Source organism: Coptis chinensis, chromosome 5, assembly GCF_015680905.1.
Source record: "Coptis chinensis isolate HL-2020 chromosome 5, ASM1568090v1, whole genome shotgun sequence".
NCBI classification, from domain to species: domain Eukaryota; kingdom Viridiplantae; phylum Streptophyta; class Magnoliopsida; order Ranunculales; family Ranunculaceae; genus Coptis; species Coptis chinensis.
This window is the reverse complement of record NC_141460.1, coordinates 87900933-87925514: the sequence shown is the minus strand read 5'-3', so window position 1 is coordinate 87925514 and position 24582 is coordinate 87900933. Positions and strand designations below refer to the sequence as shown.

Here is a 24582-nt window from a genome sequence, read left to right as displayed (position 1 = left end):
ATTTTGTTGGAAATTAGCTAGAGACATTGTAATGCTTGTGCTTAAAGTTGATCGAATTGGATTGTTTGTGGTTCAGTTACGTAATTGTTCTCGAGATAAAAAATCAATCTTTTTGCCTTTCTTGGGGATAATGTAAACATGACGTGATTAACTGTAGCAAAATTTTGGATTATCTGCCTGTTTAAGATATGTAGGGAAAAAAACCCATTAGGAGTTGGTTAGGTGAAATTGTTAGATATATGTATGGTTAATGTATTGGATAAGTTATGGAAACATTCTGATTCTTCTGTTGCATCTTCTTTGTATTTAAGTATTTTTACATTGGAAATGAGGCAGAGGATGAAATTCTATGAATATTTTCACACTGGGGTATTTCTATCACGTCAAAAGTGGATTTTAAATTTATAAAACTCCCACTGAAGTCAATATTCATTGTTGTTGCATATGTACACTACTATATGGTATTGGGAGGTTTGAATAGAACTGAGATGGTGATCCAAAACTCGAAAACCATGTTGCGCAGCCATCCTTTTGCCGCCAATGAGGAGGATTTGTAATACCTACTTCCAACAAAGGCCTAATAGCAATAATGTTTCATTAATGCCCGATAGTATCTGTTGAGATTTTTAATCCCACGTTGGGTATCTAAAGCCCTGAATGAAAATGAATAAATTCGGGGCTCCTCCACTCATTGCCAAAATAGTATGGAGTTGGATGCCGAAGTTTAACTTAATACTATGAACTAGGCTGATCATATGATTCCTTGAGAGAATTTTAAGAGAATACTACCAACCTATATGACAAAAAGTACCCAATCAAATCCAAACTGATCTGCATGATCAACTCCCAAAAACCATAGCTAGCTAGACATAATAGACCATGTCTTAATTATAGGATGCACAAGAAAATGGAAGCAACAAATCTGCATATTGTTTGTAGGCATTGAGAAACCAAAACTACCCCATGTCTGCAAACCAGACATATTCTAATTTCTTTTCTCAGTCAGCTGCCCCAATAGAAACTCTTCGTTTTTCTGTTGCAACTATGACCACTTAACCAGCATGCATGCAATGTAACGTTACACTCAAAACAGAACCGTTTATTGCAGTTGGCATACCTTGTCATTTACGATCAAATCTGAGCGATGATGTCAAACAAATTAATCTTAGAAATGCCCGCTTATAACTTGATGTCTGAGTAAGTTCGAGGATTTATGTTATGGATTATTCTATTCATCGAAAACTAACTTTTATACATGCACCATGCAGAGGATCCCAAAAAAGTTTGTCTGCAAGTATGGCAAGTATCTGCCTGATGTTGTTGCCCTAAAAGATCCCAGTGATGCAGTTTGGCATGTTGAACTTAAAAATGTTGATGGTGATGTTTGGATCAGGAGTGGCTGGCAGGAATTTATAGAGCATCATTCTATTTGTGCTGGGCACTTTCTCATTTTTAAGTATGATGGAAAATCTCAATTTTGTGTTCTGATATTTGATATGAGTGGTAATGAGATTCTCTACAATGCTGGAGAATCTAGAAAGCGCAAGGAAATTAGTGGCTATCCTTCTAGTAAGCATATATATCAAACTCCAATCTAGTTGTTTTTTACTTTTCACATGATGCTCTGGATATCCGACCAATAATTACCATTACTGTGTTTGTTAAATGCAGGTGAAGATGATTCAATTCCAAAAAAATATTCACGTAAAGAAGCTTTGATGATGAAGAAACTACTCAAAACTCAAGCGAAAGATGGATGTAGTCAAATAGCTGGTTCATTCAAATCAAGCTATCCTTACTTCATAATTTACGTGCAGCCTTCCTATGTGAATGGTATCTACATGGTGAGCACCTTGGTTTATAGTTGTTTCCTTTAAGACTTTGTAACACACCTTCATTAAATCTTGTAAACTATGTGCCTTAATATAGCATACAAAATCATGAAGGAGCTGAGGAAAATTTGTTTATTACTTGCTTAGAGTAAATGGTAACTTAACAAGGTGCCAAAGCTGAAATCAGTTGGCAATAACTTAAACGTGACCTCTAACAAGCCGAAGTTTGAATACCATGTCAAACCACAATGTAATAGAGTTGGTGAACACGTACAAGGTGTAAATGACTAAATGGCGTTTTATTTTCCTTTTTCGTTTTGCAGCCAATACCCAAAAAATTCTCCAAGAAGTACTTGCCAGAGGGGTTAGACAGTTTAACTATTCAGGCTTCAAGTGAGAGAAGGAAATGGCAAGTTGGATGCAATCTGAATAACACTCACATGAGAATGTGTAGAGGGTTAGCTAAATTTATAAGGGAAAGTGGTGTTAAACTTGGAGACATCTGTGCCTTTGAGCTTATAAACAAGGAGGATGCTGTGCTGAAGCTTAACATATTGTAATTCCTTATTATATTGTAAATAACGCCTGCCTAACTTGTGGGCAGAGGTTCCCTCTTCGATCAACTTTGTGTTAGGCTTATGTTATTGTCTATATTTCCTTTTCAGTGCAGGTAGAATCTGTTGCTCTAAAGACTCAGTTGGATATTATTTGTTAAGGCCTCTTACATGGTGTTCTCAGTATCTTGTTACAGTTTTTCTTGTTTGTTTTGCAAGAATGGTTGCAAATTTATTCTCTGTGGTTGATTGCTTTCTGGTTTTGGGACAAAGCGTTTCTCGATCCAGTGCTCTGAGTTACTACTACATAGCTGTTAATTGCTCTCTCGTTCTCCCTCTCTCCTCCTGCACTACATAGCAAATGACCGCACGTACCAACCAATAATACGTTTCATAGATCCTATGAACAACTCATGGAATATGATGTATCATTGTTTAGATTCAAATGGAAGCTATAGCTTGAAAATGGGATGGAGGGAGTTTGTTCGTTCTAAAGGATTACAGGTGCAAGATACAATCCAAATATATGGAGGTGTTTGTTGGAGTTATCCCTCACATGAGGAGAGAAACAAATTTGAGAGAAACGGGAGCAAATCGGCCCGGATTAGATCGAGCGGCGCCAGGCGAGGCGGGCGCACCAGCTCAAACTCCGAAGACGTTGGGCGACCAGCTCAAAGGGGCGCGACCAGCGCTTCGAACTCGATACGTTGAAGGCGACCGCTCAAAAGGGTGCGACCAGCGCCGTGTCTAATTTCGTGGCCTCGCATACAAGAATCGCTTGAAATTTGGTTTTTGGAGATAAAAACCAAAATCAAGGTTTGGGAAAACCTAACCTAACCTAACCAAGTCAAAAGGATTGGAATCCAGACTAAAAACAAAGAGAGAAACCCAATCTTGAAAGCTATCAAGATTGAGAGATAACCTTTACAGAGATACAACCCTATAAAGAGATAAGAGTGATCTAGTAAGGTGAGAGACTGAAAAGGAGAGATTGTAATCTTCCTTCCCACTTTATAAAGAACTGGCTCTTGTGGAAGTAGGCATCATTGGCGAACCACGGTAAATGTGTTGTGGTTTCTTTTTACTTGCTTTACATTATTATCCGTTGTTAATAGTTGTTTTAGCGAGTTGGGCATGTTAGTATAGGTTGTAGTTGATATTTAGATTTTGTCAGGAGTTGAATTGTGTTCATATACAAGTTATCTGTAGTGGGGAATCGATTGATATTGGTATAATCCCCAACAAGTGGTATCGAGCCTTGGTTAGAATAGCCTAGGATGTTATCGAATCTTGGTCGAAGGTGTTTTGACAAAATTCACGAGAGAAGATTTGAGGTTAAATAACTTGTAGAGATGGACCATTCAGGTGAACACTCGCATGATGAGTCCGAATAGGAAGAACTACACCATCCGAAAGCCAAGATGGAAGACTTGCTATCTTGCAAGGACTTGGCACTTCCCATTGAGAATGAGAGAGTAAAACCGAAAAAAGGCGATGAGGCTTAGTGGAAAAAGCTTGAGAAAAGCGATTGGATACATTCGGACGGTGGATTGACGGCGACGGTGTCTTTCACCATGTGTCCTAAGAGACTACAACCCTTCACCGTGGAAGAAACTTCGAAGACTGTATGAGAGGAAGTCGGGGTGGAAACAAAGTGCTAGTCGTTAAGAAGTTTGCGCATTAACGAAGTACCAAGAAGGTTCTTCAATGTCCGAGCATCTTAATGAAGTCTGAGAATATCATCAATCGGATGCATTTGATGAAGATCAATTTGGGAGGCGAAGTTGAGGCTTTGTTTCTATTAGGCTCTACCCGAAAGTTGGGAGACATTAGCGGTTTATCTACATGGAGCGACCAAGGATGGAATTGTTACCATGGAGATGGCTACCACGTCTTTGTTGAATGAGGAGACTAGAAGGAGTGCAAGAAGCAACTCCTCTCACTCGAGATCCTTTTTCACGAGAAACGGGGAGAGGTGAAACGAAAACCATCTCGTTCTAGAGGTGATGTGAGAAGTAAATCTAGGGGTGAAGCTAGAACTCCAAGGCGGAGAGGCAATGTTACTATTGTGCCACCAAAGGCCAACGGATATGAGTGCGGAAGAACGAAGAGGGATGAGAAGAATAAGCGTGTACATGAAGACATGGTGCGAGAGGCAGGAAACACGGTAGAGATACTACCGCGACTAGTCGGCGACCCAGTGGGAATTGTGTCGGTGTGGTGTGTCTTTGTCTTTAGTACCTCATGTCGGGATCTGAGTGGGTGATAGATCTGGGGAGCATCCTATCATGTCACACCGCCGCGGGGATTCTTCACTACTACGGTTTGTGGTGAATATGGTGAAGTGGGGATGGGTAGCGATGGCGCCCTCAAAGATTATAGGCATTGGAGATGTTCATGTAGAAACCAATGTCGGCTACACCTTGACACTCAAGGATGTAAGACATGTCCCCGACATACGGCTAAGCCTAATTTAATTTTGGGGAAATTAGATGACGATGGCTTTGTAAACTCGTTTGGTAAACGGGGTATGAAAACCGAAAGCGAGAGGTTCCATTGTAGCGGCCGGAGGAAAGAAAACTTGCTCTCTTTACAAAACAGAGGCTAGTTTGTGTAAAGCGTTAACGCGAATCTGTGAAGAAGAGCTTCTTCATCCGAACCGCGTGGCACAAAGAGGCGGTCACATGGGCATAAAAGGGATGGAAGTTATTGCTAAGCAAAAGCCGTGCGGACATTAAAGGTACACATTTAGATACATGTACTCACTGTTTGGTAGGAAAGCAACACAGGGTGTCTTTCCAAAGATTCCCGTCTCACAGAAAGGACACTGTCCTTGAACTAGTGCACACAGACTTATGTGGTCCTATGAGAGTAAAGTCCCACCAGGGAGCTTCGTACTTCTTGACATTCATTGATAATGCGTCAAGAAAGATATGGGCATATAGTCTGAAGACCAAGGATGAAGTACTTGGCGTGTTTGAGAAATTCCACAGCATGGTGGAAAGAGAGCTGGGAAGTTGTTGAAGTGTATTAGCTTTCGGATAATGGGGGGTGAGTACATTAGGCCATTTGAAGAGTATTGCCAGAGTCATGGGATTCGTCATGAGCAGACCGTTCCCAAGACACCGCAACATAATGGAATAGCAGAGAGAATGAACCGTACCATTGTAGAGAGGATGAGATGCATGCTATCTCACTCTAAGCTACCTAGAAGCTACTGGGTAGAAGCAATGCGCATCCGCGGCATGTGATCAACCTGTCATCGGCAAAGCCTCCGAATAGTGATTATCGAGAGAGAGTATGGTCGAGCGAGAGATGTTGATTATGGATACTTGAGGGTATTTGGGTGCGGGGCATTTGTGCATATTAGAAGGATGAGAGATCCAAGCTTGATGACAAACAAAGCCAGTGCATTTTTCTGGGTTATGGAGATGAAAAGTTTGGTTACAAACTCTATGATCCTGATTAACAAGAAGGTAATCCGAAGTCGAGATGTTGTGTTCTTAGAAGACCAAACCATAGCAGACTTTTGAGGGAGGGTGAAGCTTCGGCTTTTCCAATGATCTTGTTGATTGAACCAAAAGTTCTACCGTGTGGAGCGTCGCGAGAAGGCATTGAGAATGCAGAGAACCATGAGTTTGAAGCTCATGATGAGAATCCTATTGCTCATGATGGGATAGAACCTATTGGTATAGAAGATGCAAATGAGATGCATGAACCACCACCAGAGCAAGCAGAAGTGCAACCTCTTGAGGCGCCAGCAGATGGGGCAAGGAGGTCTAACAGAGGGAGACTAGCTTCAACCAGGTATCCACCACATACGTACGTGCTACTATCGGATGGTGGAGAACCTATGTACTATATCAAGAGGCACTTGAAGGTACAGACAAAGAAAAGTGGTTGAAGGCCATGCATGACGAGATGGATTCTTTGCATAAAAATCACACTTATGAGTTAGTTGAAAATTCACGGGGAAAAAGTTCTCAAGAATAAGTGGATATACAAAGTCAAGCATGAGGAGAACAATCCTCACCTGAGGCACAAAGCTTCGCCTTGTTGTGAAAGGATTCGGTCCAAAGGAAAGGGATTGACTTTGATGAGATTTTTCTCTCCTATAGTGAAGATGACTTCTATCAGGGTGGTATTGGGTATGGCCGCAAGTATGAACTTAGAGGTTGAAGCGGCTAGATGTTAAGGCGACTTTTCTTCATGGAGACCTTGAAGAAGATGTCTACATGGACCGACCCGGAGGGTTTGAGGTCAAAGGCAAGGAGCACACCTAGTATGCAAGGCGATAAAGAGCTTGTATGGGTTGAAGCAAGCACCGAGACGATTGGTACATAAAGTTTGACTCCTTTATGGCGAAAGCAAGGATACAAGAAGTCCGGCTTCGATCATTGTCGCGTTTGTTCGAGAGATTTCGGATGGGGATTTCATAGTCTTATTATTGTATGTGGATGATATGTTGATAGTTGGCCCAAACATCAACAAGATATCAAACTAAAGAAAGACTTGAGTAAGTCCTTTGAGATGAAGGATTTGGGTCAAGCAAAGCGGAGATACTTGGGATCACGGATCACTTTCGTGTGAAAAGAGTGGGAAGTTGTGGCTTTTCAAGAAAGCTACATCGGTGAAAGGTGTTGAAGAGATTCAACATGGATCAAAAGCGAAAGCCGGTTAGTTATGCGCTTGGTGGCGGTTCGCATGACCAAAGAGATGTGTCCTAAGGGCGAGCATGAGCAGAGTCAGATAGAAAAGATTCCTTATGCATCCGCAGTGGGCAGTTTGATGTATGCCATGGTGTGTACTAGACTGGATATTGCTTTCGCCGTTGGTGTTGTAAGCAGATTTCTGTCAAATCCGGGTCAGGAGCATTGGGAAGGTGTTAAGTGGATATTGAGATATCTCAAAGGCACTTCCAAATCATGTTTGTGCTTTGGTGGAAGTAAGCCCTTACTTGAAGGCTACACTGATGCAGACATGGCAGGTGATGTTGACTCTATGAAGTCCACCTCAGGTTATCGGTTACTTTTGCGGGGGCGGTTTCTTGGCAATCTAAGTTGCAAAAGTGTGTTGCCCTCTCCACTTCTGAAGTGAGTATATTGCAGCCAGCGAGTGTTGCAAAGAGATGCTATGGATAAAGAGGTTCCCGACGAACTAGGGCTAAAGCGTAAAACAGTTTGTAGTTCTGTGATAGTCGAGGCGCCATCCACTTGAGCAAGAATCCGAAGTTTTCATTCTAGATCAAGCACATACACGCGTCGTTATCATTGGATTAGAGAAGTACTTTCGAAGACAAGCATTTGTGTATCGAGAAGATCCATACCGACAAGAAGCGGGTGGGATATGATGACCAAAGTCTTACCGAAAGGTAAGTTTGATATTTGTCTTTATCGCGGAATGGTAGCAAACTCTTCTGTTGATTTGGCAATTGCATGGAGGTATCCCCCCACCGCTCGAGGGGGGAGATTGTTGAGTTATCCCTCACATGAGGAAAGAGAGCTGAGAGAAATGGAGCAAATTAGAAGCGGATTCGTCGGGCCGCGGCTTCGAAGAAAGCACCAGCGCTCGGACTCGAGACCAAGAGGCGCGACCGGCTTCGGACTCAATATGTTGGCGCGACCAGCGCTCAAAGGAAAGCGCCAGCGCCGCCCAGTCTAATTTCGTGGGGCCGCTACGATAACGCGAAATTTGGTTTTGGAGATAAAAACCAAAATCAAGGTTTGGGAAAACCTAACCTAACCAAGTCGGAAGGATTGGAATCGGACTAAAAACAAAAGAGAAACCCAATCTTAAAGCTATCAAGATTGAGAGATAACCTTTCTGAGAGATACAACCCACGTAAAGAGATAAGAGTGATCTAGTAAGGTGAGAGACCTAAAAGGAGAGATTGTAATCTTCCTTCCCACTTTATAAAGAACGGCTCTTGTGGAAGTAGGCATCATTGGCGAACCACGGTAAATCTTTGTGTTGTGGTTTGCTTTTCTTGCTTTTTACATTATTATCATTTGTTAATAGTTGTTTAGCGAGTTGGGCATGTTAGTATAGGTTGTAGTTGATATTTAGATTTTGTGCGGAGTTGAATTGTGTTCATATACAAGTTATCGTAGTGGGGAATCGATTGATATTGGTATAATCCCCAACGGTGTTTGTTAAATTGCTTCAAGGAGAGAAACACTCTTGAAATGCAACAAAAAGCTATGGCGCCGAGTTTGAAATGTTAGCGCGTGGATCGATCCGAAATAAAAGAGGTTAAGGTAAGGCGGCCGCAGTGGGTGCTCTATTGCCACAGCTGAGTACTTTGTCATCCTTATAACCATGGAGGCAGAAATCATAGTTCGACAACTGATTCATATCTGCGGTACTTGCTATTTTCATTTATCGCAGCAGTATCTATCTTCGCACTCGACGGTCAGGTTTGGAAGCTCTTTTTATTACTATGCTACATTTTTCCAAGATATTGTCATATATGTATGCAGCACCTTTACCGATCATGGTAAAGTTGCTTGGCTACACAGTCACATTTATTACTTTTTGGGTGTGGATAGTGTGGAGTAGGACAATTTGCCTTGTTTAGGATTTTCAAGTATCAGTCTAATATCTCTTCGAATTACAAGTGTGCTCAAGGTCTATTTATTAGTCTTAAAAATGTTAGAATTTTCTAGTCACGGCTCCGGTCACTATATTAGTTTGGCACATACTACATTAGTTTGGCACTACATTTTGCTTAGTATAGATGTTTCTAGTAATATTAAAATATGTTGCAGCTTTATATGTTTCTCCTGCTAAATCAAGGGGAAAGTCAAAGGATAACAGGGCATCCCTGTAATAACCAAATATGTTGGCCTCAAGGGGAACGCGATCGGATTTACCTTTTAATTATTTATATGTTATATGGACAAACAAAATGGTTAAGTCTAGACACTTTGGGAACTTTTTAATTTGCATATAATCAAAGACTTACCCTTAACAAATCATCTGATTAAGAATTAGCAATTAAGAATTTTTAGAACTCCCAATGATTTTGTCGACAATTCTTCTTAAAGTATATGGATGTTGCATACTGATTTGATGTCTCTGATTAGAGGGGCTCATAATAGATTGATGATGCATATACTATGCATCAGTAAATTTCGATATTGAATTTTTTTTTGTTACCATGAACCTTTCTACTCATGGGTAGATTTGTCTTTAATAGGTGATACTTTTCTCTTGATCAGCATTATACTTTGGATTTTACTTATAGATCTTAGTTCCTTAACAAGCCAATTTCTGGTTTATAGCTCGTGGAATTTCAAATATCAAATATCAAATATCAGTATGTACTATAGTTTGAATTGTTTGAGTCCTATTTTCTGTTGAATGTGCACGCGTTGAATCGTTCTAACTTCTAACTTGGTACGATACTTTCCAACCTCGTTCACTCCGCTCTCAGAGGTTCATCACGCTTTCTACATCTCTCAATGCGTGATCAGATGGGTTTCTGATTGGTGTTTCTTTGATCATGATTACAAGCACTAACTTTTTCTAGCATTTTAAGACTGGAGTAAGATCTCGCTAATCGTTGGTTTTGTCTTTTTACTTTGTTTTTTATTGAGTCTGATTGTGTAAGGTTGTACCAAGTTTGGATTTTAAACTGGAGGGTTTTGTGGTGATACATCTGCAGGAATCAGAATGGTAATTGGGCAGTGTTAACAGCAACATTTGTTGAAATGATTAAGGTGATACATGCGGAAGATTATGGAGGAACTGAACACTATATATTCTCATCAATGTGGCTTCTTCAGAGTCATCTCTACAGTTGTCTTTCCTCTTTCCGATTTTATATTTCCTATATCTTGAAGATGGTTTCTGGTGTTAAAGGCAAATCCCAAATTACCAATTCAAATTCTGATCAGATCAACAATCTCTCAATAGCTTTTGCTAGTAAAATGAGGTTACCTATCCAGGCAATTTCAACAGTCACTTTCAATGATCGCATGAAAAACAAGGTTAGCCTTGGTGGGGCGAATTCTTGATGGAAAACTGAATTATAAGACTATCAAAACAGCACTAGAAATGTTATGGAATGCAAATGCAATTCTGCATATGGAGACAATCAAGCCAGATTTATATCAAATATGGTTATCCTCCCATGATCATATGGAATCTATTCTCAAGGAGCAACCTTGGATAGTGTCAAATCATATTTTCCAGATCGTCTCCTGGAAGGAATTCAATGAGTCTGGCGACGAAGCTTTTTTAAAATTTCATGTGTGGATTAGCTTGCTGAACTATCCATCTATATTTATGGATTCCCATATTGTGATGGATAATATTTTTGATTCTGGTCTATTAACTCCAACTCAGATCAAGTTGATTGAATTGTATAAACAACAAGGTAATGAACCTGTTTTTGTGCACATCAAGGCTGTGTTAGACGCAAGGGATCCTATACCACCTGGTTTTCTTATGCCAGTCCCCTTCAAAGGCAATCAAACCCAGTGGATACAGTTTGCTTATGAATACCTCCCAATGTTTTGCTTCAGGTGTGGTTTTCTGGGACATATCATCGCAAACTGCGAAGTTGGAGCGGCAGCAATGCCGACTTTAGCATCATCTAGCAAGACTGAGGATAATGTTGAGTTATACAATCCTCGTAGTCGAGTTATACCTCGATCGGTACATAGGAAGGCTGACCGTTTCAATGTTGATGATGATGAGTTTGTTGTCCATCCAGAACAGTTTAGTGGATCAGGTCACCAAACTAACATGCAATGGACTAATGCTGAATTAAGTAGTGCACATACAAACATTACTCCATGCCCATGGTTGAAACACACTTTTTTGCACTACCACATGTCCAACAGGTATATAGACATGAGAACTTCAGATAACCTACAATTGTGGACCTCTCCTCACCTGATCCTAGTGATGCTCATCTCAATTATGCACTCACTGAGTATGAAGCAAATGTATCAACACCACTGCACTCACCACTGGAATCAGCTCTGTTGGACCTCTTTCCACAACAAATTCTTCAGAATACTGGTCAATACTCAAACTCCTATTTGGACTTAATCATGGATGACAACAGAGAGCAATTCTCATCTATAGATTTTCTGATTCCACCTCCTGAGACTGTGGAAGAAATAGGTCCTTTTCAAGTTCCTTTTCTTGCACAGGCAGAAAATCAGAGTACACAAGATTGTCAGATTCACAAACATTTGGAAATTGGAAAGGGAATATCCACTGAGAATTACCGTGGCAAGCTGAATAAGAAACAAGATGCTGAAAATGTGGAAGACTTCATGGCTGTGAGGAGTACAGGAAGACACCAATCCAGTTTAAACAAAAGTCTCAGAAATCTGCTGCTGGTTCTTCAAGGGGTTCGAAAACTAGAGCACGTAATATGTATAAGAAGGCAAGGGGCGCTGGCCGTAAATAGCCCCCAATTGATCAATGAGAATATTAGCTTGGAATTGTCGAGGAGTAGGTCTTGACTCAACAATTCGGTGCTTAAAAGATCATATCAGAGTGGAGAGGCCAAGTATAATCTTTCTATGTGAAACTAAAGCTGATGTAAATAAGTCGTCTCGTATTTTACTTCCTTTTGCTAGTTCCTATAAGTCTTTTGTAATAGGTTTGCGCAAGGGTTGTCTGGGGGATTATGGTGTTTATGGCAACATGAACTTGATGTACAAATTGTATGGTTTGATAGTTGGATCATACATGCTGTTGTTAATGATATGAATGACAACTTTTGGTATTTGTCTTGTATATATGGTAGCCCACATTCCCAACCCCGCAGAAGTTAGTGGCATTTCCTGCAAAATCAGTACCTTGGCTATGCATTGGTGATTTCAATGATGTATCCATCCAAGAGGAAAAGCGAGGAGGACCTCCAGTTCCATTTTCTCATACAAAACATTTCAATGACATGATTCACCAATGTGCTCTGATGGATCTAGACTACAGAGGACATTAGTACAAAATCTTTCACTTGGTGTAACAACCAAAAAGGAAGCAAAAGAGTACTCAAACGACTTGATCGAGGTCTGTGTAATTCTCAATGGCGAAGTTTGTTTCCAAATGCCCATGTTAATCACTTCCCTACGTACACTGGATTCGGATCATAAAGTACTATTGTTAGATTGTGCTCCACAACCTCGAAAATTTCGAAAACCTTTTAGATTTGAAATCATGTGGCTTTCAGATCCCACTTGCAAAGATGTTGTAAAGGGAGCATTGTAGTCAAATTTTCATGGCTCCCCTTCTTATACACTGTGCAGAACTTTGGATACATGTAGGAAAAATCTATAGTCATGGAACTCCAAGCACTTTGGTAACATCCATCATCAAATGGCACAACTCATAATACAAATTTAGAAGTTACAAGAGCAACAACATTTGGCTGTAAATAATACTCAGATGGCTGAATATATTCTTCAACAAGAGGACATCTTACTCACAAGATATAAGGTATTATCAAAGAGAATTCATGTCCACTGGGCTCAAAAAGCCAGAGTAGATAACTTACTCTATAATGAGATGAATACCAAGTATTTTCATGCAACTGTCGTCGAGAAGGAGGCATAGAACATATATTAGTAGACTCTTCAATTCTGAGGGAACATTGTTACAATCTCAAGATGCTATCAGAGAGCACATGGTATTTTATTTCCAAAATTTGTTGACTACTTTGAAACCGACAATGGAGGATGATATTCTACATTTAATTCCTCCTAAGGTCACTGCTACTGACAATGCAAGCCTCCTAGCCCCAGTGACTAAGGGCGAAATATGGGATGCAGTGAAAAATATTGGCTCCTTCAAATCACCCAGTCCAGATGGGTTCCAATCTATTTTTTATAAAAAATTCTGGAAAGAAGCAGGCCCCAAGTTAATTTCTATGGTGAAAAAATTCTTTCTATACGGATCATTTACAAAGGAGATTAATCAGACATATATTATATTGATCCCGAAGGTTGGCAACCCAACTGAAGTAGGACATTTTCGTCCAATCAGTCTTACAAATGTCACCTACAAGGTCATCTAAAAAATAATGGTGAACAAAATGCGACCTATATTGCAAACTCTGATTAGCCCAAATCAAAGTGCCTTTCTACCGGGAAGATTAATACATGACAATGTTCTTCTTGCCCATGAGGTTTTTCATCATATTAGAGCCAAGTCAAATAGAAAGCATCACTACTATGCTCTAAAATTTGACATGCAAAAAGCCTATGATCGACTGGAATGGAATTTCATCAAAGAAGTGTTAGTAAGGTTTGGCTTTCATGACCAATGGGTACAACGGATGATGTTCTGTATTACCACTCCTTCTTGTGCGATCCTGATTAATGGTACACCTTCGGATTTTTTCACACCCACTTGTGGCATCCGCCAGGGTGATCCTTTATCGCCCTATATTTTTATCCTTTGTGCGGAAGTGTTATCGTTGAAGTTACATCAGCTGCTGACTATAAAAAAGGTGAGAGGACTCAAAAATCAGCAAATTGTGAGCCATTAAGCCATTTAATGTATGCAGATGATCTCTTAATTTTTGCAAAAGCTGATCTTCAAGAGTCTCATGAGATTGATACAGCCATTTAGTCATACTGTAACATATCTGGCCAAAAGATTAATAGATCAAAATCTCAACTAATACATCACAAAGCTATGCCACGAGATCTTATACTTCAGTTACATGGTCTGCATCATGTACCTTGTACCACAAAGTTCCCGAATTATCTTGGAGTGCCATCCATTCTGGGCAGAGTGTCTATGGATCACTTTGCTCCTTTAGTCCAAAGATTCCAATCTCGACTTGCTGGATGGAAATCATCACTGCTATCGAAGGGTGGGAGACTGACATTAATCAATTCGGTTCTAACAGCTTTACCAACTCATGTGATGTCGTGTATACGTCTTCCAGTGTATATTATAGAAGAATTGGATAGGTACAGAAAGTGTTTCTTCTGGTCATGATAGGAATCACCGCAAAATGCATTATTTCTCATGGTATTTGGCATGCAGGCCGGTCTCCCAAGGTGGTTTGGGTATTAAGGATCTCGAAGTTCAAAATGTTGCACTGTTAGGAAAACAAGCTTGGTCTCTCCTACAACCAAGCTCTATGTGGGCCACATACATGCAAGCCAAATATTTTCCAAATAAATATTTTCTCAGAGATCGTTGTCCTAAAAGTGCATCTATTGTGTGGAAGTCCATATATAAATTGAGGCATTTGTTGGCTCACGGCATTCGCTGGCAGATTGGGGATGGAATGAAAGTATGAGCATGGGTTGATTCATGGGTCCCTGATACCCCAATCCCACTAACTCTTTTACCTCAACCACCGGGATGTAATCTTGATCAAGTTGCTGATTTTATTGACCCAGTTCAACGTTGTTGGAAACATGAGCTTGTTGTTAGTAACTGGCCTGAAAATTATGCTCGCAGGATCCTCTCTCTCCCACTAAGATTCCAACCACAAGAAGATACCCGTTTCTGGGCACTGGATAAGCATGGAGTTTACATTGTCAAGAGCGCATATACCATTGTCATGAAGTCGATTCAAAATGATGATGTTCATTATGCTCCTTTTTATTAGAGATTATGGTCCATGAAGGTACCGTATAAGCTTCGTTTCTTCATTTGGCAAGGTACCCAAGCGGCTATTCCAACTGCTGATTTTTTGGCCTCTAAAAATTTCCTGGTTGATCCTATCTGCTATCTTTGTGCTCAACAAGATGAGTCACTTTTCCATTTATTTGCCGACTGTCCATTTACTCGGGTAGTGTGGTATGGCGCCAATCTATCTCAAGCCATTAATTCAGCTCAAAGACTCCACTTTAAGTCTTGGTTGTTACATATATACCAATATGTAAACCATAACAATGAGGCGGAGTATCTGCAAACGCTTTTCACTTCAATTATGTGGTTCATCTGGCTAGAGAGAAACAAATATCGTTTCCAACCAACGGCAGGACCACCCAACCCTTCTGATATGATCCAAAAAGCAAGGAAGTTTACAACTGAGCTTATTAGAGTGCATTCAATTGCCACCACAGATGCACCGTACCGGCAGTATCAACTATTGCTATTTCTTGGCAATCACCACCTCCGCTGTACCTAAAATTCAATGTGGATGGATCGTCTTTTGGTAATCCAGGCCCCTCTGGAGCAGGAGGTGTATTACGGAATACTGATGGTGCCTTCATACTAGGGTTCGCCACACCAATCTCTAGAGGATCAACTCTATTAGCTGAAACGATTGCCTTGAGAACCAGTTTATATTTAGCTCATAAGCTAAACATGGCAAATGTGATATTTGAGACTGACTCACAATATCTGTATAACTGCATTGTGAGGGTTTCTCACCAAATCCCTTGGGAGATTCAATCAATTATCACAGACATCAAAGGAGCTACTAGCAAAGCAAACACAAGTTTTCAACTTATTTGGAGCTATAGAGAGCAATTTTGTGGTGACAAGTTTGCAAAATTTGGGTCGGATTCAGTGACTAATCATAATTGGTGGTTAAACCCCATTCCCATTCGGCAAACAACTCACGTAGAGTCTCACCGGGCTTTCACTTGGAGATACCTCGTTATGGTGCAATATAGCACCTATTTTTTGTAATACTGCTTTATTGTTTAATGACAAAACTGCTGTATGTACATATAGAGACATAAGATAAATAAACTGCAGTTACCAAAAAAAATGTGCACGTTAATGATATGTTGGACTATATATGTTATTTTTTGGTATTTCCATTCCTGGCAAACATGAAAAGGTTCGCAAATCCTAGGCACAGCGTTTGGGCCCTCAAAAACATGAAAAGGTTACAAATCATGGACGCGACATTTGGGCCCTCCAAAACATGAAAGGTCGCAAGTCCTGGACACAGCATTTGGGCCCTTCAAAACAAGAAAAGGTTGCAAGTCCTGGACACGGCGTTTGGGCCCTCTGAAACATTAAAATGTGGTAAGTCTTGGATGCAGCGTTTGGGCTAGTCCAAATCAAAGACTTGGGGGTAGATAATAATGGTCCCTGGACGTGGCATGGTATGCCAGTTCGAATCAAAGACATTGGGGGCGGAGGTCCCTGAATGCAGCATGATATGCCAATCCGAATCAAAGACTTGGGGACAGATAATAGTTGTCCCCGGACTTGGTATGGTATGCCAGTTCAAATCAAAGGCATTGGGCGAAGGTCCCTGAACGCGACATGGTATGCCAGTTTAAATAAAAAACTTGAGAGCATATATTAGTTGTTCCCGGACTAGGCATGTACGCTTGTCCGAATCAAGACATGGGAAGACAATAATAGACACAATTGGTTTGAAATAAAAGACGCAGTCCTGGACACGGCGTTTGGGCCAGTTAAAAAAGGCACAAGTCCTGGACTCAGCGTTTGGGCCAGTCCAAACCCAAACAATGAAAAGGGCACAAGTCCTGAATGGCGGAGTTTGAAGTTTGAACCAGTCCGAAAAATGAAAATGGCACGAATGGTTGTCCTATTTTACACTAGTGGGCAACCTAAGCAAGGAAAGAGTTACGCATCCATGAGGACTAGCAGTATTTGGGGGCAAGATAATATTCGAATCCGGCCAATAGTTATATTTTGTTAGTTGATCCCGGACATGTTTTACTAAACCAGACGGAATCAACTTGGGGGCACACGAATATAACAAATACTCAAGTACTTGGTCAAAAGGAAAGATTGGATTATGAGGAAAATGGTGACTGACGTTCATAAAGATGGAATTTGTTCTCGTTTTGTAGACAGTCGGTGAGCTACAACTACGCGTGTTCTGCCAATCATCATCCTGAACAAGGTTTTCTGATACGCTGTCGAGTGCACTTGTCGCCTCATCCAATAGCAGGATTGCTGGATTCTTTAGTATTGCACGAGCAAGTGCTATCCTCTGCTTTTGACCTCCTGATAATTGGAGTCCTCTTTCTCTGCAGTAGGTTTCATACCCATCCTTCATGGAGCTGCAACAATAAAAGTGAAAAATGTTCATCCATGAAGAGAGAGCATTTTTGCAAATATAAACTTGAAGCTCATACCTTATAAATTCATGAGCATTGGCAAGAACTGTAGCCTTCGTTAGTTCAGCTTCAGTCACATTCTCTTTACCGTATGTAATGTTCTCGCGGATGGTTAACATTTTACTCTTTCTTATATCCTATGTTTTGTCTTGGTGTTTAGTAATACTTAGTTTTAATTGAAGTGAAGGTATGGTGTGTATTGTCAGAAAAGCGACGTTCAATGTTTAAAATGATCAATGTAACTCCTGTTCTTGACTTCTTGGTGACTTGGGATCCAGATGTAAGAAAACCTTGATTGCTGAAAGTGTTAGATAATCACTTCATAGCTGGTGTAAAAGAGCGAAGGCAAAGTCTAGACGTGATTCCTTGCATGCCACAACAAGGTCCACGTGTTCCCTTGAATCAATACTAGATGAGGAAACTGTTACAGTCGGGTCTGGGAAGTTGTCTCGCTACTCTTCAGTGGCCTACTGGCCTCACTGAATCACTTTACTGCAGAATCCAAGGAGCATGACGACATAATTTTTGAGCTGAGTTTTAGTAACTACTGCTTTATCTTAAGCAGGTAGGTGATCGCTTCTGCATATATTTGGAGTATGTTCATCCTGGATCAATAAATAAATATGTGCGTGACCATTGTGGCGCTATTACAGAATCTGTAGTTCGAAATTTCACACGCCATATTCTCAGTGGTTTGGCATACTTGCATAGCACAAAGACAATCCACAGGGATATCAAAGGAGCAAATTTGCTTGTTGATGCATCTGGGGTTGTTAAGCTTGCGGACTTTGGAATGGCAAAACACCTTTCTGGACAAGCAGCTGAGCTTTCAATGAAGGGAAGTCCATACTGGATGGCTCCAGAGCTCATACATGCTGTGAATCAGAAAGATACAAATGGTGATTTTGCTTTTGCGGTTGACATTTGGAGTTTGGGTTGTACTATTATTGAGATTGTGAATGGGAAACCACCATGGAGTGAGTTTGAAGGGGTAAGCACATGAGCTATATTATCATTCTTTACTCAGAGTGGAATCTAAACTCTAAAGGGCTGTCCTGCAAGCTCTATTATAGTTCCCAGATGCATTCTATTTCCCAGTATTTAATCTATATGAACAGGTGAAGGCTGTGATTAGTTCTTACTTTTATTTCAAAAAGGAGATTTTTGACAACAAAACAGTTAGCATTTACTCTGTTCATTAACATTTAGCTATATACGCACACATGCTAACTGGAAATTTCCTCAACTTTGGCTATTTTAAACTCAATAAGAGCCTGCGCATACAGTGAAAAAGAATTATTTCCGATCAACCCCTATGATCATTCCTTCCGTATTTCAGAATATCCAAGTAATGATGTATCCATAGACCCAGCTGTTGACAGTATAGGAAACGATATATGTTGGCGAAAACATGCCCCAAGATACTCTTCTTGACTTGTTTATGAAGACGTGATATAAATTGTTCAAAACTAATATTTGGTTAGAAAACTGAAATTTCTCAGGAACTGATCCCTATTTCAAGTCATTTGATTAGTTTTTCAGGGATGCTATGCAAAATCTGGGTCCTGGACCTTACATATCGGCAAGAACAATCAGTGAAGTATGTAAGACCTTGTGCTACAAATATTTTAGACTTAGGAATTTGGACCAACTCATCTGTAACATTGAGCATCTCTTAGCTGAAGTTCATAATCCATTACAGTACGTTTTGTAGATTACCTACATACCAACATAAATAGATAATCTCCAACACCAAATTCAAGTGCAATTAAAGTTTGGTTTTACATTTATACCGATATAGAAGTGTCAGTTATGTCTTCGGTCCAACTGACTTTTTAGACTATCTTTTATATACCACAGTGATAGTGGGTGTTTCTTTAAAATTGTTGGCGACAGTCTTAAATTCTTAATAGGCTCAATTGTGAGGATAATATGTATGGCATTTGTGATAGAATTTGCTGATGGGGAAATGGTGAAATGAAGTATGGCTTCTTGGCACTAGGCCCACATGTCTGTAGAATGATAGCTTAATGTACCTGGCCCAAAGGGGAGCAGGAGAGAAGGTCGTATAAAAGAGAAAGGAGAGGAAGGAGAGAAGAGGAGGGAAAAGAGAGCTAGAGATTTTAGGTCGTAACATTATTGAAGGTAGTTTTTCGCTCGATCAATGATCATGCATGTTTGTTTTTAGTTTAGCGCATAAATAACTCTCTGGGATGTTTGAGATCGAAATGACAAATTATGTTTAAGACCACCTGCTAAAAGGTGGAACACTGAAAATGATGAAAGGAAATGACATCAACTCAACAAGCTAGATGTCATCTAGTAATTTTATCGAAAAAAAAAAAAAGATGTCATCTAGTAATTGATTTCGAAGAATTCATTTAATTTGAAGTGCTTTTTTTCTCATAAAACATTAACGAAAGGTTACAGCAACGTGACCTTCAACTCTAATCTTCACTTGAAAGCTAAAGGGCCTCAGCCATATTGTGCACTTGAGTTGTACTTCTGTGAACAATAAGCAATTCAACTATGTCCAAACTATTTGAGACTCGACTATTTTTCCCTGTATTACTGTATATAGTGTTGTAGCCTAGTAGGAAACCTGAGAAACGAAAGTTAATGCATGGTTTGAAGCTTAACATTCCAGTTGATTACTGGGATTGTTGGATGGGACTTGGGAGTAGTCCTTGTCTTTGTGCTTTACATTCAAGTTAACAATTAAGTGCTAGAGTTATTGCCCTTCTGCAGTAGTGCAGTACTGTTTTCATCAGCTTGACAACACACACGCCAAATGCTGGTGATAAGCCTTTGTTTTTGTCCTATGGTCAAAACTCAAAAAACCACAAAACCATTTGGGATTTGTTGTTGGGGCTTGTGGCCTTATTGTTGTTGTTTGCTCTTAATTTGTTCGTCTTCTGAAGTTAAAAAACTTATAACATCCTGCAACTTCTTTACCCATCCAAAATGCAGCATGGTTCAAAGAAACACCAAGAACATATTACTAAGCCGGGTGGTTCAGAGGAGAAGGGGCCATCTTTCTTTAAGATTATAAGCTCTTCCATCATTCAAGGCGGACAACTTGTAAGAATTTCACCTCCTCTTTTCTTCAGCATCAGTAGTTTCAACCTATTTTCTTTCTCTGTGCATGGAACATTAATTACTTTATAGTATCTTGTTTTTTGTCTGGGATGTTTCTATAATTTCAAAGTCCTCTGTTTGTTTGGTTACTGAATTCAAGATATGAGAATGTGAAGTTTATTATATAAAATGAACTAGATGGGACTAGGAAAGGACTCATGTTAGCTCATTTTGTAGGAAATTAGCTAGAGACATTGTAATGCTTGTGCTTAAAGTGATCGAATTGGATTGTTTGTGGTTAAGTTACGTAATTGTTCTCGAGATAAAAAATCAATCTTTTTGCCTTTCTTGGTGATAATGTAAACATGATGTGATTAACTGTAGCAAAATTTTGGATTATCTGCCTGTTTAAGATATGTAGGGAAAAAAATCCATTAGGAGTTGGTTAGGTGAAATTGTTAGATATATGTATGGTTAATGTATTGGATAAGTTATGGAAACGTTCTGATTCTTCTGTTGCATCTTCTTTGTTTCGCCAGTATTTTTACTTTGGAAATGAGGCGGAGGATGAAATTCTATGAATATTTTCTCACTGGAGTATTTCTATCACGTCAAAAATGGATTTTAAATTTATAAAACTCCCACGCACCGAAATCAATATTCATTGTTGTTGCATATGTACACTACTATATGGTATTGGGAGGTTTGAATAGAACTGAGATGGTGATCCAAAACTCGAAAACCATATTGCGCATCCTTTTGCTGCCAATGAGGAGGATTTGTAATGACCTACTTTGAATAAAGGCCTAATAGCAATACTGTTTCATTAATGCCCAATAGTGTCTGTTGAGATTTTTAATCCCATGTCGGGTATCTAAAGCCCTGAATGAAAATGAATAATTCGGGGCTACTCCACTCGTTGCCAAAATAGTATTGAGTTGGATGCGGAAGTTTAACTTAATAATACTATGAACTAGGCTGATCATATATATGATTCCCTGAGAGAATTTTAAGAGAATAGTACCAATTAACCTATATGACATAAAAATATATGGCAAAATGTCCCCAATCAAATCCAAACTGATCTGCATGATCAACTCCCAAAAACCATAGCTAGCTAGACATAATAGATCATGTCTTAATTGTTTGATGCACAAGAAAATGGAAGCAACAAATCTGCATTTTGTTTGTAGGCATTGAGAAACCAAAACTACCCCATGTCTGCAAACCAGACATATGCTAATTTCTTTTCTCAGTCATCTGCCAATAGAAACTCTTAGTTTTTCTGTTGCAACTATGACCACTTAACCGGCAATGTAACGTTACACTCAAAAGTCAAAACAGAACCGTTTCTTGCAGTTGGCATACCTTGTCATTTACGATCAAATCTGAGCAATGATGTCAAACAAATTAATCTTAGAAATGCCCGCTTATTACTTGATGTCTGTGCACCTTGCAGGAGATCCCGAAAAGGTTCATTAGTAACCATGGGAAGCGACTGCCAAATGTTGTAAACTTAAAGGTTCCTAGTGGTGCAGTTTCGCGGGTTAAACTGAGAAAAGTGGATGGTAATGTTTGGTTGGGAAAAGGGTTGCAGGAATTCATGGAGCGACATTATATTGATGTTGGGCATTTTTTGGTTTTTAACTATGATGGTGAATCTCAGTTTTACGTTGTTATATTTGATATGAGCTGTAATGAGATTCACTACTTCAATGACTCCAACAATGCTGGAGAGTCCAGTCAAGTGCTGAGAAAAGGTGAAGATGGCAAGTGCGTGGCAGTTCGTCACCACTCTTCTAGTAAGTCTTTCAAACTAACCGACTAGTCATTCCCATGCCATAGATTCTGAATATCATATTTTGATTGCTTATATGTAGATGGAGGTCATTCAATGAAATACTTGAACACAAGGAAATTCATACGCGCTCAATTAAAGTTTCAGGCAGTCCGTTCTTTTAAGTCCAACCATCCTTTCTTCAGAGTTAAAATGACACCATCATATGTGAATTCTAAATATGTGGTGAGCGAGCTGTTGAATATTATTTCAGACTCTCATACTTTCCCTTGTTTTCAGTGTTTTTGTATATACCTTTTCTTTCTTTGTATAAGAATGTGTTTCTTCTTCTTTGCACAGCCTATACCAAAATCATTCTCTAAGAAGTACCTACCAAGGCGGTCGGAGAATTTCAAAATTCAAGCTTCTGACGGTAAAGAATGGGCTGTTGGCTACAATTTGAATAAAAATGGTATGAGACTCAGTAAAGGAGTTAGTGCCTTTCTATCGGGATGTAAGATTAAACTCGGTGACATTTGCATCTTTGAGCTGGTTAACAGGAAGGAATTTGAGCTGAAAGTTAAAGTATTTTAACAATAGTTGGAGAAAGGTAAATTTTGCTACACAAGCAGTAAGATGTGGAGAAGACTATTCCTTTTGTAATATTAAGTTTTAAGACCGAGCGTGTCAGGCTACTTTTATTGTTTATTTCTTCAATCCTAATATGAGAATCTATGTCATTAAATTCAGACAAGTCAAAAATGTGATTGCAGTTTGAAAAGTGATAGCAAGAAGCTGAGACTTGTTTACTTCTAGGTAGATTTAAAAAGTTTGTAGTCATGGAGGATTGGTCAAGGAGGGTCTTGAGTTTTAAGAAAGTATTGAGCATTAGGAATGCATGGTACACATGTCAGGAAGGGCAGCTGGACAGGAATGTAGTTGATACAAGAATGAATTTCCTGGCATAATTCCCAGTCCTTTTGAGCCTATGTCGACAACAGAGTCGGAAAAATCCTAGTTATGATCGAGACTCTTGATTTAGGAATCATGGGTGTGTTTGTTAAAATTTTACTAATAAAAAGAAAAGGAAATAAAGAAAGTGGTCCACTGTAGAAAGGAATGGAATGGAAATAGTTTGGTAAACTGTGGAAAGAAAAGTAAAACCGAGGAAAGGAATAATCCTGTTTGTTATGCAAAAGCTGTGGAAAGAAAAAGAAAGCTGGAAACATGAATAATTCATCCATATTACTTATCATTTTTCTCCAAAACTCGTTGCTCTAGGAAAAAAAAAAAATAAAAATAAAAATGGCATGACTTTTTTTTATTTTGCAGATATATACATGAAACTTGTAAATTAAAATGAATTTAGCATATAGAACCAAAAAAAAAAAAAAAAACAAAAAACTACCCTGTTTTAGGAGTATGAACACTTGTATGACACCTGCAAACTCATATATAATATTGTCTAACAATAATAATAGAAAACTCCCTCAAACACATAAACTATTGTTGCATTCACTAAAACAATAATAAAATACTACAATAATCTTGAAAACATCCAAAATAGTTAATGGATCTGAAATACTACAAAAGACTTTAACACTCCATCATAAAAAAAAAAGAACACATGAAAGCATATCCAAAGTGTATCTAAAACAACCACAAAAGACTTGAGAACCCATCCACTCAATTATCACCAAGTTTCTTCAATAACCAACTAGCATGCTTGTTGGTATTCATCTTGAGAAAAAACATTTTTAGGTTTTCAGCACCATCTTGTGAAAACAACTCTATAGTTGCAATATTTTGTTCCTCATCCAACACATCAATTTCATTAATGGCTAAACAAATTTGGTTCCCAAATGAGGGCTAGAACATTGTTCTTACTAGCCTTAACTGCAATCCTCTCATGCTCAATTTCAGTCCCCTCACGCAAAGAATCTGCCACATTCTGCATAACAAGCCTCATGCCTTCTATAACATCATTGCCTCCACCTTCCATGCTCTTGCGCTTCTTCTGAGGCAATTTGTTTGGACGGGTAGACTGACTTGATGGTTGGGAAGTAGTAGTGTAGGAGCCTCCACCCTCATTACTAGTTGGTGGGAAGCTATCCACATGGATATGCATGCCTTCCCTAAGCAAAGTATCTGAATACTAAACCTGTGATAACATGTCCATCTCACTTGCCACTGTAGCGTTTTCATCCACTGTAAGACCAATTTTTTGTATGTTACCACAAGCAATATTGTCTCCAAGCACTTCAACCCACTCCAACAACCTAGGTATTTGCTTACCTTTATAG

General features: G+C 39.4%; 2 protein-coding genes, 1 long non-coding RNA gene and 1 pseudogene across 3 annotated transcripts; all 4 read left to right on the top strand.

Moving 5' to 3' along the window:
- Nucleotides 1-1252: 1252 nt before the first annotated feature.
- LOC147499769 (B3 domain-containing transcription factor VRN1-like) lies at nucleotides 1253-2902 on the top strand. The gene is made up of 3 exons (XM_086561544.1): nucleotides 1253-1569; nucleotides 1672-1844; nucleotides 2156-2902. Exons 1-3 carry the CDS (start codon nucleotides 1263-1265, stop codon nucleotides 2390-2392), a joined length of 717 nt encoding a protein of 238 aa, XP_086417670.1. The 5' UTR covers nucleotides 1253-1262; the 3' UTR covers nucleotides 2393-2902.
- A 6445-nt stretch (nucleotides 2903-9347) lies between these two features.
- On the top strand, nucleotides 9348-10718 carry LOC147499768 (uncharacterized). Its single transcript, XR_015196039.1, has 2 exons — nucleotides 9348-9932; nucleotides 10053-10718. It is a non-coding gene; the product is annotated as an uncharacterized LOC147499768 (long non-coding RNA).
- Nucleotides 10719-17653: 6935 nt separating this feature from the next.
- Nucleotides 17654-18626, top strand: LOC147499767 (mitogen-activated protein kinase kinase kinase 5 pseudogene; annotated as a pseudogene).
- A 1591-nt stretch (nucleotides 18627-20217) lies between these two features.
- On the top strand, nucleotides 20218-23060 carry LOC147499766 (B3 domain-containing transcription factor VRN1-like). The gene is made up of 4 exons (XM_086561543.1): nucleotides 20218-20505; nucleotides 21962-22304; nucleotides 22383-22525; nucleotides 22640-23060. The coding sequence occupies exons 1-4, from the start codon at nucleotides 20389-20391 to the stop codon at nucleotides 22871-22873; spliced, it is 837 nt and encodes a 278-aa protein (XP_086417669.1). The 5' UTR covers nucleotides 20218-20388; the 3' UTR covers nucleotides 22874-23060.
- Nucleotides 23061-24582: the final 1522 nt, after the last annotated feature.

Excerpts from the sequence above, each read along its gene's own strand:
- LOC147499769 (XM_086561544.1), top strand. The coding sequence starts at position 1,263 with ATGCAGAGGATCCCAAAAAAGTTTGTCTGCAAGTATGGCAAGTATCTG. Across the intron at positions 1,570-1,671 it reads AATTAGTGGCTATCCTTCTA|GTGAAGATGATTCAATTCCA; the intron begins GTAAGCATATAT and ends TGTTAAATGCAG. Across the intron at positions 1,845-2,155 it reads ATGTGAATGGTATCTACATG|CCAATACCCAAAAAATTCTC; the intron begins GTGAGCACCTTG and ends TTCGTTTTGCAG.
- LOC147499766 (XM_086561543.1), top strand. The coding sequence starts at position 20,389 with ATGCAGCATGGTTCAAAGAAACACCAAGAACATATTACTAAGCCGGGT. Across the intron at positions 20,506-21,961 it reads TCATTCAAGGCGGACAACTT|GAGATCCCGAAAAGGTTCAT; the intron begins GTAAGAATTTCA and ends TGCACCTTGCAG. Across the intron at positions 22,526-22,639 it reads ATGTGAATTCTAAATATGTG|CCTATACCAAAATCATTCTC; the intron begins GTGAGCGAGCTG and ends TTCTTTGCACAG.